Raw genomic sequence first — 14,355 nt, 5'->3', positions numbered from 1 at the left:
TCCTCAAGTAGGGGAGGGACCTGACCCCTGCCCTAGATTTTTTTACTGACTTTGAGAATTTTCTGCCCAAGCAAGTGAAGAAGTAATCAATTTATTAATGTCCAACAAGAGGCCAACAAGGGTCTAAGGAACTAGAAACAGTACAAAGGGAAAATGCCAACAAGGGGAGCACCAAACCCCGTGGGTAGGAGCAAAATCAGTGCCCTACCCAAGATTTTATTTTTCTAACATTGAGATTTTTGTCCCTACACTAAGGACCACTCAACCCTTTTCTTGAGAAGTATGATTAAGATAGGCGATTGAAGGACCAAGCCTTGAAGTTAGATGATGGCTTAATGGAGAATGAAGTCAAGTTCTTTATGATGAAATATTGGAATCCTCAGTTAGGGGAGGAATCCGACCCCTGCCCTAGATTTTTTAACTATCTGACTTTGACAATTTCTGCCCAAGCAAGTGAAGAAGTTATAAATTTATTAATGTCCAACAAGAGACCAACAAGGGTCTAAGGATGTGGAAATAGTACAAAGGGAAAACATCAGCAAGGGGAGCACCAAATGGTGTCCACGGAAAGAGCATGAAAGCAAAAGAAAATAACAAAGAAAGAACTAGATACTCCTCACAGACGAGAAGTAGTCAAGAATGGAAGGGTACAATCTAGGACGTGAAGTCGCTCTAGAATGCCGCTTCTAGGGCCTGCTGGAAATAGAGTGGCATTGCCAAGTGTGAACTCTATGGGGTCTCACAGATCTGGTGTGACTCAAGATAATCCTTACAGCCATCAAAAATAGACCTTGACCAAATTGAAAGATCTTGATGTTATGGGAGCATGAATGCAATAAGAAAATGAAGGAAAGTTTTAAAGAACACAATCCTTAATGCACCTCCAAATCCGCCAAGCATAATCAGGGATAAAAGAGGAGTGATGACAGCGATATATTTCAAAAAGAAAAGGGAGTTTGGTTGTCCAAGTTGAAAGCAAGATGGAGGAACGAAAAGAGGAATATAATGGTGGTTGAAGTGGAGCTGGAGTAAAATTGAGGATTCCTCGAGGGATGATGGATTCCAAGGGTAAAATCTTCTCCTCGTCATGAACTACACATAGCTAATTCATAGGGAGGTCCTTCACCTTAAGCCCACTAGGCTCCTCACTAGGTCTCTTACTAGACCTTCTAGGGTTCTTTTTACTCAACCCTTATCCCTTGGAGAAGTCACCTTTCTATTCTCCTTCCTAGGGCCTCTCTACCAATGCAAACTCAACTTTTTTCCTTGAGCTCACTAGGGTAAGCTCAAGGCCACACACACTTGTGCTTTCACCATGATCTTGCTGTTGTCTGACAAAATGGGTACTTAGGCGTTTACCGGTGTGGACACGATTGTGTTGTTTCATAAGCACCGTATCGGATATTATAAATGTGGCTCTCACTTATGTATTTGACATCATTATAAGAAACATTATTGTTATGTACGGAAAGCATTTGATGAATAAATAGTATTTTATTTTGATAAGTTATTATATGTTCTTTCCTGTTCACCCACAGGCTGAACATTTGGTGTCGTTGCCAGTTCAAATTCGAAAGTTGTAACGAATGGAAGGCCAAGGATAAATGGGAATAACCGTACCAGACATCTAAAAAACGAATGAGGATAATAAAACAAAAATTCTGGAAGGTGAGCACGAGGCAGCCTAGAACTTTCACATCCTATACCGCGTAAGCCTTGAAACCTTCGTACAGAGAGAAGTCATGGAGAACAAGGTTACACCAGACAATGTATGCAGCAAGCCCAACCACGAATAGATTCCTAGTCCAACTCCCCCGTCTAATTGCACAAGCATATCTGGCATAGAAGAGACACAAGGAAGGAGTGGAACAGGAAGAACTTCGTCAGGAAATCCTCAAGAATTTTTATGAGAGAAGCACGGCATCGCAAAACGAAACCATGAGCTTGTGAATCGTGGTGCCAAGAGCACTCACGAGTCTATAACTGTCACATAAGCCGACACATGATGTATACAGATTAAATAAATAAAAGAGTGTTCTGTTTTGTTTTTATATAATGGTATATATCAAATGCCCAATCTCTTAAATAAAAATAGGAACTTGAGGGAGGATGTTGACGAATTACAATCTATGCAGGGAGATTTAATCCAAGCTAAGCGAAGGTGACAGCTAAGACAACTTGCCGAAGATCAGACTGTGGGGCAATCGAAGGAATCACCAAGGGTGATAGAAGGCAACTACGCGAGAGGCGAAGGAATTGCTGAAGGGTGCCACAGTTCGCAAGAACAGCGAGTACAGAGCAACGAGGAGTTGCTTGAGGAAACACGACACAAATTAACAGTGCTCAAGGAGACAAGGACAATTTCTGCATTCATCCCATACACCACCACGAGAGGGAACCCGTGAAGTAGTAGGGAGGCGAGGCCAACAAAAGACATTGAGGTACAAGAAAGTGTCGGAGGGACACTGCACGGTGGTCAAAGTAACCCGCCGAGACCAACTCCTAATAGTTATGGGACATGAGTCAGTGGTCATCAAAGGATGAGAAACACAATGTCTCAATAGCAAAAACTCTCGAAGTTCACAGGCAACGGCAAGGAAGATCCTATATGGCATTGTCGTACATGCGAAACCATATGGACCGCCAACTCCGTCACCGACGCCAACGAGTGGTTGAACCAGTTTCCAGCCAGCCTACAAGGAGTGACCATGAATTCATTCTCTAACATGGACAAGGTGAAGATCTCCACTTGGGACGATCTAAAGAAAGAATTTCAAGCAGAATTTTGACTGCTACGGGACAACAACGAGGTTGTTGCGGAGATCTACAACTGCAAACAAGGGAAGGACACCGTTCGAGCCTACAATCGAAGGCTCAAAGATCTTAGCCGGATGGGTACTCAACCCACGGATGAACTAAAGAAAAGTTGGTTTGTCGAAGGACTCTGTGGGGCATTGAGAAGGAAAATGAAGAGAGTCCCGCCCACATCATCTACAGATGCCTACGACCGTGCCCTAAACTTAGAAAGTGAGGGCAAGATAGCAAAGAAAAAGAAGAAGAAAAGTAAATCATCATCCTCCTCAGAGAGTGATGAGTCCTCTGATGAGGAAAGTAGTGCAGACAACGAGGAGGAACTCAGCAAGAAAGTATAGGCCCTCCAAAAGGAATTGGAGCGGATAAGGAAGGAGTTCAAGTCCATGAAAGGAACCACTGGTCGCATGGAGGAAGGAGAAATATGGTGTACAAATTGCAAAGAGAAAGGTCACCCAAAGGGAATGTGCCCTAAAAAGGAAATGTGCGATATCTGTAAGATCTTGGGTCATTCTACGAAGGAGTGCCTGTTCAACATAAAGACACGAAGCCAACAAATATTGTTCACACAGGAACAACCATCCACCTCTGGCACTAATAATGAGATGCAAGGCAACAACAATGCCACATCCAGCAACTACAGAAACAATCGCCAAGGAGGACGAGGCAGCAATGACAACAAGAATCGGATACAGTATGATTCTAAGGGAAGGCCCATAATCCAATGTTAGGCATGTAACCAATGGGGCCACTTCGCCAAAGAGTGTCCAAAGAACAACACTCAAAAATTATGTCATTCGTGTGGTCCAGGGGACCACAAAGACACCAATCGACCAAAACAAGTAAACCTCCTTAAGATTGATGAGGAGAAAGTTCTTGTTGTCACCTGCAACCGGGGCACGCAGGCAACCTATCCTGACCCCCGCACGGAGAAGCAAAGACTGTGAGAGGCACAAGAAGACATAGAAAGTGCAATGATGCTACAAAAGATATGAAAGATACTATTCCTGGACGATCGAAGGGGGAGAACAACTTGGTGAATCAAATGCTACAAATATAGGTGCCCATTAGACTTCAAGACCTATTACAAATGGTAACACAACTAAGGACGTCACTATTGAATGCCCATGCAAACCCGTCGGAGATGAAGGAACAACCAACTATACCAAGAGGGTCAGCCACAGGTCCCATGTTGCTGACAGTAAGCAATGGCCGTCACCCGACAGTGGTCGAGATGGGAATCCTCGGAACCATCCTAACAGACAGCATCGTGGATGGTGGGTCTGGGGTGAACGTTCTCCCCGAGGAGACATGGAAGAAACTGGGCAAGCCTACCCTGTGGCCGCCCACATTCAACCTGCTTGGCGCTAACCAGTAGGGGATAAAGCCCGTAGGGACCCTGGTGGCTCAACAGGTAACCATCGGGTTCAACCATTCGTACTGGATTTCGTAGTGATTCCCTTGAAGAAAAAGGGATATGATGCCATTCTCCGAAGAGGATGGCTAGTGGCAGCCAAAGTAAATCAGAATTGGAAGAAAAATATTTTGTCCACGGAAAGCGAAGAGCGAAAGTTTGCCATTAATCTCCGAACTCAAATAGTAAGTGAAGAAATGGTGTCGTCATTGGAGTCTGAGTCAGACAGGGAATATCGGACAGATGAGGGAAGAGCCCATATGGATTCGAACAACAAAGGCATTTTGGAATTGGAAGAATAATCAGGAGACGAGACCAGTACACTGAATGGACTTTTCCATTGGCAGATGGAAGATTATGAGCTCTTCCATTCTTACATGCTTGGCATCGAGGAGCTTGAAGATGAGGAGGTATTTCCACTACAGTTCGTGGAATACAAAGAAGGCAACGCGGAGATCAACGAGAGTCCCGCCCATTGTTTCAAAGGGAAAGCTATAAGATACGAAGAGTCGTCAGTGGAGGCTACTAATCTTGACGACGCGAACAATCTAAGGAACATACTTGTTGGAGACTACTAGAACCCGGTACTGAAGGCCATGGCATTTAAAATCTTTATGGAGTATAAAGATGTATTTGCCTGGACTTACAAGGATTTAAAAGGGATTCCGCCAGAGATGTGTGTCCACCGCATACCCTTGGTACCCAAAGCCATACCTATGTGGAAGCGACCGTACAGAATGAACAAGAACTATGCAGCACGTGTAGATGAGGAAATACAACGAATGCTGGAAGCTGGGCATAATATTCAAGGTCCAAACAAGCGAGTGGCTGTCGCCAATTGTGATATCCATGAAGGATGGGATTCAAATCCAAATATGTGTAGACTTCCAGTGCCTGAATGCGGTCACGATAAAAGATCCCTTTCCAATCCCGTTCACCGATATGATTCTGGAAGAAGCGGTCGGACATGAGATGTATTCCTTCATGGATTGATTTCCTGGCTATAACCAGATCTCCATTGCTAAAGAAGATAAACTGAAAACTACCTTTGTGGTGGAGGATGGAGTATATGCTTACAACCGAATGCCCTTCGAATTGTGTAACGCATCTACTACATTTCAGAGGATTATTTTACACATTTGACAAAATGTCAGTGGGCAACTTTCGAGTGTTTTTGGATGATTGGTCCATCTTCAATGGACAGAACAACCACTTGAAGGCACTCTAGGAATGTATGGAGAGGTCTTGGCGGACAAGGCTGGCATTGAATCCTAAAAAGTGTTGGTTCATGGTTCTTCAAGGAAAACTACTTGAGCACATTGTTTGCAAGTCAAGATTGAAGACCGACTCGGACAAAGTAAGGGTGATTGTGGAAATGGAAGCCCCGACAGAGGTAACTGGAGTCAAGTCTTTCCTCGACCACATTGGATATTATAGACGATTCATAAAGAACTATGCCCGAATTGCTCTTCCTCTGGACAAATTGACACAAAAGGGAGAATCGTACGTCTGGAGTGCCGAGCAGGACACTACCTTCATAGAGCTGAAGAATAGATTGTTGGGGGCGCCCATTTTGTCATACCCAAACTGGGACAAGGAGTTCCACGTCCATGTGAACACTTCAAACTTTGCCATAGGTGCAACGTTGGCACAAACTGGCGACCATGGCCTGGATCACCCAATATATTTCGCAAGCCGGCTACTTTCAAAGGCTAAGAAGAATTACAGCACCACTGAATGGGAGGCTCTCGGGATGGTGTACTCGGTACAAAAATTCCGACATTACCTATTGGCTACACCATTTACATTTTACATAGACCACCAGGTGTTGATGTACCTGGTGAACAAACCAATTATCCAAGGCAGGATTAGCAGATGGTTGTTGCTACTGCAAGAATTCACCTTCACCATCACAGTGCGACCCAGGAAGAGTCATGTCATTGCAAACTAGCTCTCCTAAATCAGGTCCAAAGAGCCACCAAAAGGGGTCAATGATGATTTTCCAAATGCGCACTTATTCAGAATCGCCATTCTTCCAAGTTGGTACAAGTCTATCGGGGAATATCTATCCATGTCTCAATTTTTGAGGAAGATGCCGCCAGGCAAACAGCGGAAGTTACTATTAAGGAGCCCAACTTTCCAACTAATAAATGGTCTCCTATACAAGATGGGCCCTGATCAAGTGCTTAGACGATGTGTAATGGAAGAAGAAGTGCAAAGTGTTCTGAGGAAAGCACATGAAGGTCCGGCAGGCGGCTACATGGGACCCGACACAATGACACAGAAGTACCTACTTGTTGGGTTATGGTGGCCCACACTTTACAACAATGTACGGGAATGAGTGTTGAGCTGCGATACATGCCAAAGAGCCGTCAAACCACTCAAGTGGGATTTCATGTCGTTAAACCCATCCCACACCCAGGAGTTGTTTGAACATTAGGGACTAGACCTCGTGGGTCCACTGAAGGCTAGTAGGGCCTGATGTTGCCAATACATGGTGGTGGTCACAGAGTATTTAACAAAATGGGTAGAGGCATGGGCACTACCCAACAACTCTGCAATACGTACGGCAAAGTTTTTGTATGAACAGATCATCGAACGGTATGGCATACCCATTCAGTTGACAAGTGACAAAGGGGGTCACTTTGTGAATCATGTGATTAGATTACTAACAACGGAATTCAAGATTTTTCATTCATTGTCAAGTCCATATTACCCATGAGCTAATGGCCAAGCGGAAGCGACAAACAAAATCTTTGTGGCCATCATATATAAATCATGCAGAGTGGAAAAGGCAAATTGGGAAGAAAAGTTGCCTTCGGCGCTGTGGGCCTACTGCACAACATTCAAAGTCACAACTAGATAGACATCATTCCAGTTAATGTTTGGCCAAGAAGTCGTGGTAGCAGCCAAATTCATGGTCCCAAGCCTTCAAATTACAATTGAAAAAGGACTCAGAGATATGGAGAGTCTACGAGAATGCCTATAGCAACTGAACAAATTGGATGAATGCAGATTAATAGTGCAATGGGCGACAAAGGTGGTGCAGACCCATTGAAAAGCATGGCATGACAAACATTTGAAAAGAATAAAGTTTCGGCCAGTCCAACTCATGCTTCGGTACAATGGCCACAATGAGATAAAACCGGGGAAATTCAAGGTTAAATGGCTCAGACTATATAAAATCAGAGTAGGCGACAATGGTTCCATAAAACTATGGACCCTGGATGGGTGAGAAATCCCTGACACCGTCAACGGATCGAAGCTAAAAAATTATCATGAACGACAACAAGACAGGGTCAGGAGTGATAGTCGTTAAAAATATATATATATATATTGGAAACTCCCCACGGACACATGACAACGGACATGTTGTCCCGTGGACACATAACCGCGAACATGTTGTTCTACGAACATATGACCGCTGCCCGCAAACCCCTTCCATGGACAAGTATTCGCCGTAGCCAAATAACGAGCAACCGCAACGAATAAAGACCAACTGTGGTAAATAAAAAAATGCATCTGCGGAGCACATCCATGACGAAGGAGAGTAGTACCCACGGGAAAGAAGAAAGGAGTGTCCGCGAAGGTGTCCGAAGAAGGTGTCTATGCCCACAGCAAAGAAAAAGAAAAGGAACTTCCGCAAACGAGCAAGGGAAAAGAAGTAAAGCCCCGCAAGGAGTTGTGGAAAACCAGAAAGAACAAAGCCACGCCTTCCACCGAGACTACGAGGCTAGATAGGAGCTTTCGCAAAGAAGAGATAAGGAGCGGCCGTAGAGAAGGTAAAAGGAGTGGTTGTGGCGAACAAAAGCAGAAGTCATCTATGAGAAGAGGAAAAGGATATGCTAAAGAAGGAGAAAGGGGGTCGGTGGTAGAGGTATTGGTAACGTCTGAAGGAAGCATTCCATAGGAGCTGGCAATAAAACAGAGGGCTAAAGCAAGCCACAAAAAAGTGAAAAGGAGAAGCAAAACCTAACCGTTTTTGTTTTGTTACAATAAAAGACAAAACAAGAGACTGTTACGATGCAGTCGGCAAGAAAAATAAAACAGTGGAAAGACCAGTTGAAGGAAAATAGTATGGAAAAGAATGCAAGAGTGTTGGCTTCAAGAGTCCAAGTTGCAAGGTTGGCAACATCGAGCAGCAAGAAACAGAAGGTGAAGGCCGACCTGTCACATCTCACAGTTCAGTTTGAAGGGTTGAATGGCAGTGAGTGCCGGAGATGGTGGCAAAAAAGGCAGATACAGACCTAGTCAAGCAAATTCTAATCCATGCGCAAATACATTGGGCAATACAACTCCCCGTGTTCTCCATTAGGTTGTTTGAGACAATCCTAAGAACTATGATCGAAAGCTACAATAGGAACAATCGAACAAGCACATTTGTATACAACAAGCATCGGATGACAGTCTCCTTCAAAGCTCGAGATATCAGTAGGGTACTTGGCATTCCTGGCCAAAGAGGTTGCAAAGTGGTGACCAAGAATCACAAGTTGCCGCAAGAAGGCAAGGAATATTGGGTAAAATTGGTGGGATGCGACCTCACACCGAAGGAATTTGAGTTTGTTGTGAAAGGTACCAAGAGTCGAGGACTACGGCAGGATTTCATCTGAGAGGGCCATTGAAGATGTATTATGGATGTAATAAAAAGCAGGTTAACCGAGCGAGTAGGGCCTCAGATATCGCCCTGCCTCAAATTACATTCATGAACAACATCATGAATGGTACTATGTATGATTGGGCCACTATCCTCATAGATAGAATGAAGGAGTTTATGACATTACAGCATCGGGCATTTTATATGCCACATCATGCCATTTCTTTGTTTCTAGGACTCTTCAATCTCATTGACTAATGAGGTGTCAATCCTGATTAGGGTTTCTATAATTCGATCTAGGCAATTAATTCTCATTTAATTTCAGTCTTTCATTGTACTTGAGCTCCCTATAAAAGGACTGCTCCTCTCCTTTGTAAAAGGGAGATGTTAGAGAATTGTTGCTAAGATTATGTCAAATTTGCTCTACTCATTATTGAATCTTGTATGGTGATAAGTTATGATCAAGTTTGAATTATTGCATTGTTATCTTCATCCTTACTTGCAATAGATCTCAAATTCAAGTTGTTGAGATAGGTTAGAATTTGCTTAAGAAGCTTAGTTAGATGAAAGAAATTGCGGATGCTTATTTGTTGGACTTGATTTATACTAAGCAACTAGCATTGTGTATGGTTAGCTAGAGACTGAAAGTACTTAACTTCAATCACTATCTAATCTTTAGTTTGCATCCATTGATGGGACTGAGGAAGAAGTACTGATTTGACAATCATTTGAGTATACCTTTGAGCTTGCACTAGGTGGGTGGAGTTGTTGACAAGATTGCACTTAGAAGAGTGCAAGTTCATCAATGCTTTCTTGCATTCATTAATGTAGAAGAAGTGAAACTTAAGTTTGAATTAAGAGTTGATGAATTGGAGAGTCAAAACACTATATTTTCATTGCACTCAAATCTTTAGAAGCAAACTGATAAGTCTTGAAAAACAATGTAAGTCCCCTTTAGTGATTCCTGCAAATCACATCATTTCACTAAGCAATTATCCACAATAGACGGAACCTTGAAGTCATTTCATGATCTTACTTTGCAAGCTTAGCATGAGAAGTGGCCTCATTAAGAGACAATTGAATATTTAGTGTTTCACTTCAAAATATTGAATGTTTGATTTTGCATGTTGTACTATCCACAATTTCATAAACAGAATATGTGACACCTCACAAGGAATCCTTATTTGCAAGCAAGAGGCTTTTTATGCCATGTTGGCTAGTGGAACAACTTTGGAATGTAAAACCCTCACTCTGAATCTAGAATTTACCAGGGAAACTATGCACTTATCGACAATTTCCCATATAACAGATTTGAGGATTGATATGATCCTAGGTACTTATTGGATGAAGGAGATTGGCAGCTTCAAGCAAAACTTCAAAATCCTGACCTCTAAATTTAAGGTGAACAGTCCGAAATATGGGATATCTAGACACAAAGAGCATCCAAAGATTGATGCATACAATACAATGATAGCCATTAGCAGACATTGGTGATGACAGTATTTCCAAAGACCCAATATAATTGGCTAAGGCATCATCATTCATAGATCAGCAACCAAACTAATACACCTCCAGTCGGTAAATGGACTATAGTTATTGACCGTGATACCGGTTAAGGAGGACTATCGATACTTGAAGGATCATCGATATCAAGAGGTGAAGAACATATGTGGTTACTAAATAATCAACTCGTGAAGATTACCCTCTGCATCATTACTAATAAAAATAAAGATCATTGTGGAGATAGCAATTAATATCAATAAGCTAAGCGATTAAGCATCTTGACAAATATAAGTTGAATATTGAGTTGTCAACAGAAAACACAAACTAATGACATTATGAAAAGACACAAATACAATCCATCATCGGTGATTATTGATATTGAAGAGATGTGCTGAGTACAGTAATCACACCCAATCTAGGTTTAAGGCAGCGATTGGAAGGATTGACAGAAAGGTGTTATTAGTAATCACTGTCAAAGGATGCAATTTCCAAGAGACATGAGACATGTCTTATCCTTTATGACTTCTCAACTCAGGAATATGATATAACAGGACATTTGCATTCACTCAACTCAGGATCGAATTTGAAAATGTATATAACCCTTTAATCCTTAAATCCTTAATTGGATCTGTTCAACTCAGCAAGTGCCTATTTGGCATAAATCGGTTGAAAGAACCTAATTACAAATCAAAGATGCAACGGTGATTGCAAGTGAAGAAAGCTTAAATCAGAAACAGCAGCATTTCATTGCAATTTGAATTTATTACATTAGGATAAGACTTGGCGACTATATCACTATAGGCAATATCTAATATGATGTATTGCATGTATTAAGGGTGTATATCAGTGACAGAAAATACTTATTGTCATAGGCAAAATCATATCCTATTCCATATTCATATTGCTATACTTGACATGGGAAAGATCCTAAGAGATCATTGCACTTTGTGCAAACATATCAATTCACTTTTAGCATATATATTATAGTATATATCAGAAATAGCAAGTGGTGCAGTTCTCATTCTCCATTACGTAGTTCAGTCGAAAAGATTAGATAGTGTAAATATGAGGAATTGAAGTGATTGTCCCAATATTCCAAGATATCCTAAAAGGGGACATTACAGTATTATGGAGATTATTATGGTCATGATACATTATTGGTCTTTAACTTGCTTAGACTTATAGTTCGATGGGGGTTCAGGGGCAACAACAAAACAAGGTTGACTGTAGCACGTCTTGCATGGGTCTGAGGGCGAGAAAGAGAGGTACACAGATAGGTCTCGATCGAGAGAGAGAGAGAGAGAGAGGTAGAAAAAGGGGGAAAAGGGAGAGGGAGCGAGGGAGGGACGGAGGGATTGGCAAAATAAACTGATTGAGATAGAAAGAGCAAAAGAATGCTCATAGGATCCTGTTGATTACTCAAATTTGACTAAGTCTGAAAACTTATAAGATTTTCTAAAACCTAGAATTTGCATTATAAATCCTAGAGAGTTGAAGCCACTTTCAAACATTGTGCCATTATATACATGCGATTATTACTAATGTTATGTTTGGTATATATATTCTGGTGAACAGAACTTGAAGACAAAGAAGGGGAGTTAACTGTTATATTTAATTTATATTTTAGAGGCGTGTCATAAACCAAAAACAGCATTGAGATTTCGAGACAAAAAAAAGGTCTAGGTGATGGGACTCGATCAAAGTCAGCAAGGTCAAGTCCAATCCCCTGGGACTCATCAGGGGTGACAACTCGGGACTCGCCCAAGTGCTTCTATGATTGCAAATATATTCCAAGCTTTTCCTTTAGTAACAATAAAAACGGACTATAACCTTACCCAAGAAGTACCAAGCAAAATAAAGAAACCGATAAAAGCTATATGCTTCATTACAAATTGGAAAAACACCAGTAACATTTACGAAATTTTGTTATTGATGTAAATTTGTTAAAAAGACAAGCAAAACAAAGACTTATGTTTATCCTCTTTGAAATCACCCTTTCAGCAATAAAGAGGCCATTAACTCTGTCTTGCAGACATTAAGGTTGTGGTGTACTGATTAAAACGCATAGGAATTATAAACAACGTTTACAAATCTTGCAAATGTAGTCAACGCTTCTGCGGCACAGCATTAAACGTTGGACTATCGCCAACTACGATATACCGAGCAAATTAAAAACATCCATCCAAATCCCCAGGAAGTCGTAGCTGGCTTGAATGACCCTTAAAAGCATGTAAAACAGTTAAGAACGGCTCCCACGGAATTATCCTCTTAAAAAATCCTTCCCGGAGAGACAAGATGGCCCGTAACAGTGTTTTACAAATTGTGCGAATGCAGTGTAACGATCAAGAGAAAATTCAACTATAACACGTGTTTGCAAAATCTCATAGTCTGGCTTAAGCATCACTTACAACCAGAGTTACCAATTACTTAAAGAAAGCACCAATATTCACTTTTCAGTTCAAATAGGATATATATTTGTAACTCAAATACGCTAAAACCATGTAGTCATCCCCTCTGATTACAGTTCTTGTGAACAATATGTTTAATAGAGATTATTCATTTATTCAATTTCAAGAAAGAAGGCTTAAGAAAATATGCAATGATGCATTCACGAGCAGACCTTGATCATTTCTTCGTGCACTGCAACGTGAGCATAGGCTTGAAAGTAAGCGGCATCATAGGCCGCATGAGTCTCTGAGACTGAAGGAGCAGACATCATGGAGCCCTTCAATCCTTTGTATTTCTCTCTGCTTGTAAGCCCTCCTTGTCCCCTCAACATTTTTTTTTCAATCTATCTGTCAAAAGCCAACGACGCAGAACCTTTCCTCCCAACTAAGAAGAAGAAAGAGCAGCATTTAATAGAGCTCTTTCAAGTTTATAACATGCAGGACTGAATGAAGTATAATGTGATACCCTGCGACGCGATTACATGGTTAGTTCTTCGATTACTGGACCCACTGGTTTGGTTTCAGTTGCGAGAGGAAAACCCCAACCTTTTCCTCACACTCTGACACGCATAACATTCCGTTTTCAAAAAGCATGCCCTACTATAGAGAGGGTGCGTCTACGGTGCAGCTTACATGCACTCTTTTTCAGTGTATTTCACTTGTTTGTAATGGATTTAAGACAGACTCACGACTATTAACACGACATCTCTGGCAATAGTGGCTTGGTCTTGACATACGGAGATAGTTTAATGCACAACAGCATCATCAAGTGGAATCAAGGGAGCTTCCTCATTATTCCAGAATCTTCAGTCGGACACACGAGTTCATTCAATCTTGGAGGGACAAATGGTAATTTATCCACAAACACTTTGAGCTTATCACAAGCCAGCGGACCACTCACAGGAGGCAACTACATTTATGTGAATGCCAAACAATATAAAAGAATAATTAGGCGGAGAACGATACGAAAGTTTAAAAATGCAAAAAGAGGGAAGTTAGCAGCTTTACTTCCGAAACCGATTCCACAAACCCCAGACAGCACAAGGGAGGGAGAACAAAGTCTGAGGCCGACTGAAATCTCTAAAACAATTAAGCAGTTTGATAATATCAGAGATATTAATGGTAAAGGGAAGCCAGATAATTCTCAGGTGATAGACACAGTGGAGGATGGGCTACCAAATAATTACAGGCCCACAAGGACACCTATGACGTGGTATCCAGACATTTTTGTGAATGATTTAGTAGCTATGAAGGAAAGGGTGTGGGCACTTGAGGAGAGGAACCAAATAGAAAGTATCACAATGAAAAGAGTTACTGAAGATAACTGGAAGCTGGCAGCGGAGGTCAAGTCACTTAGAGAACAAATTCAAAAATTGCAATTTAATATGGAAAAAGGAGAGTATGAATTAATATTGTTAAAGAAAGAAGTAGGGGAAAAGAGGACAGCAGCAAGTACTATGGGAGAAGGAGAGGCTACAGAAGCAGACAAAAACTCGCAAATGAAAAATATACAAGATGCCATGGCCAATATGGAAATAAAAGAGAATCAACTCAGAGAACAGATTAAAGAAGTTAGATCATGGGCC

General features: G+C 41.6%; 1 protein-coding gene across 1 annotated transcript in view; it reads right to left on the bottom strand.

Annotated features, from left to right (window-relative positions):
• Nucleotides 1-13,505, bottom strand: part of LOC149547740 (putative protein arginine N-methyltransferase 6) — a 244,732-nt gene extending 231,227 nt beyond the window's left edge. The window contains exon 1 of the mRNA XM_089791807.1: nucleotides 12,943-13,505. Within this exon, the coding sequence (XP_089647933.1) occupies nucleotides 12,943-13,101 (159 nt within the window). The 5' untranslated portion in view covers nucleotides 13,102-13,505. The remainder of the gene's footprint in view (nucleotides 1-12,942) is intronic.
• Nucleotides 13,506-14,355: the final 850 nt, after the last annotated feature.

Source organism: Cupressus sempervirens, chromosome 7 (assembly GCF_028749045.1).
Source record: "Cupressus sempervirens isolate cs-2001-9-10 chromosome 7, ASM2874904v1, whole genome shotgun sequence".
In the NCBI taxonomy this organism is placed as follows: Eukaryota; Viridiplantae; Streptophyta; class Pinopsida; order Cupressales; family Cupressaceae; genus Cupressus; species Cupressus sempervirens.
Note: the sequence above shows the minus strand (reverse complement) of the source record. Positions and strands in the feature narration are given on the sequence as shown.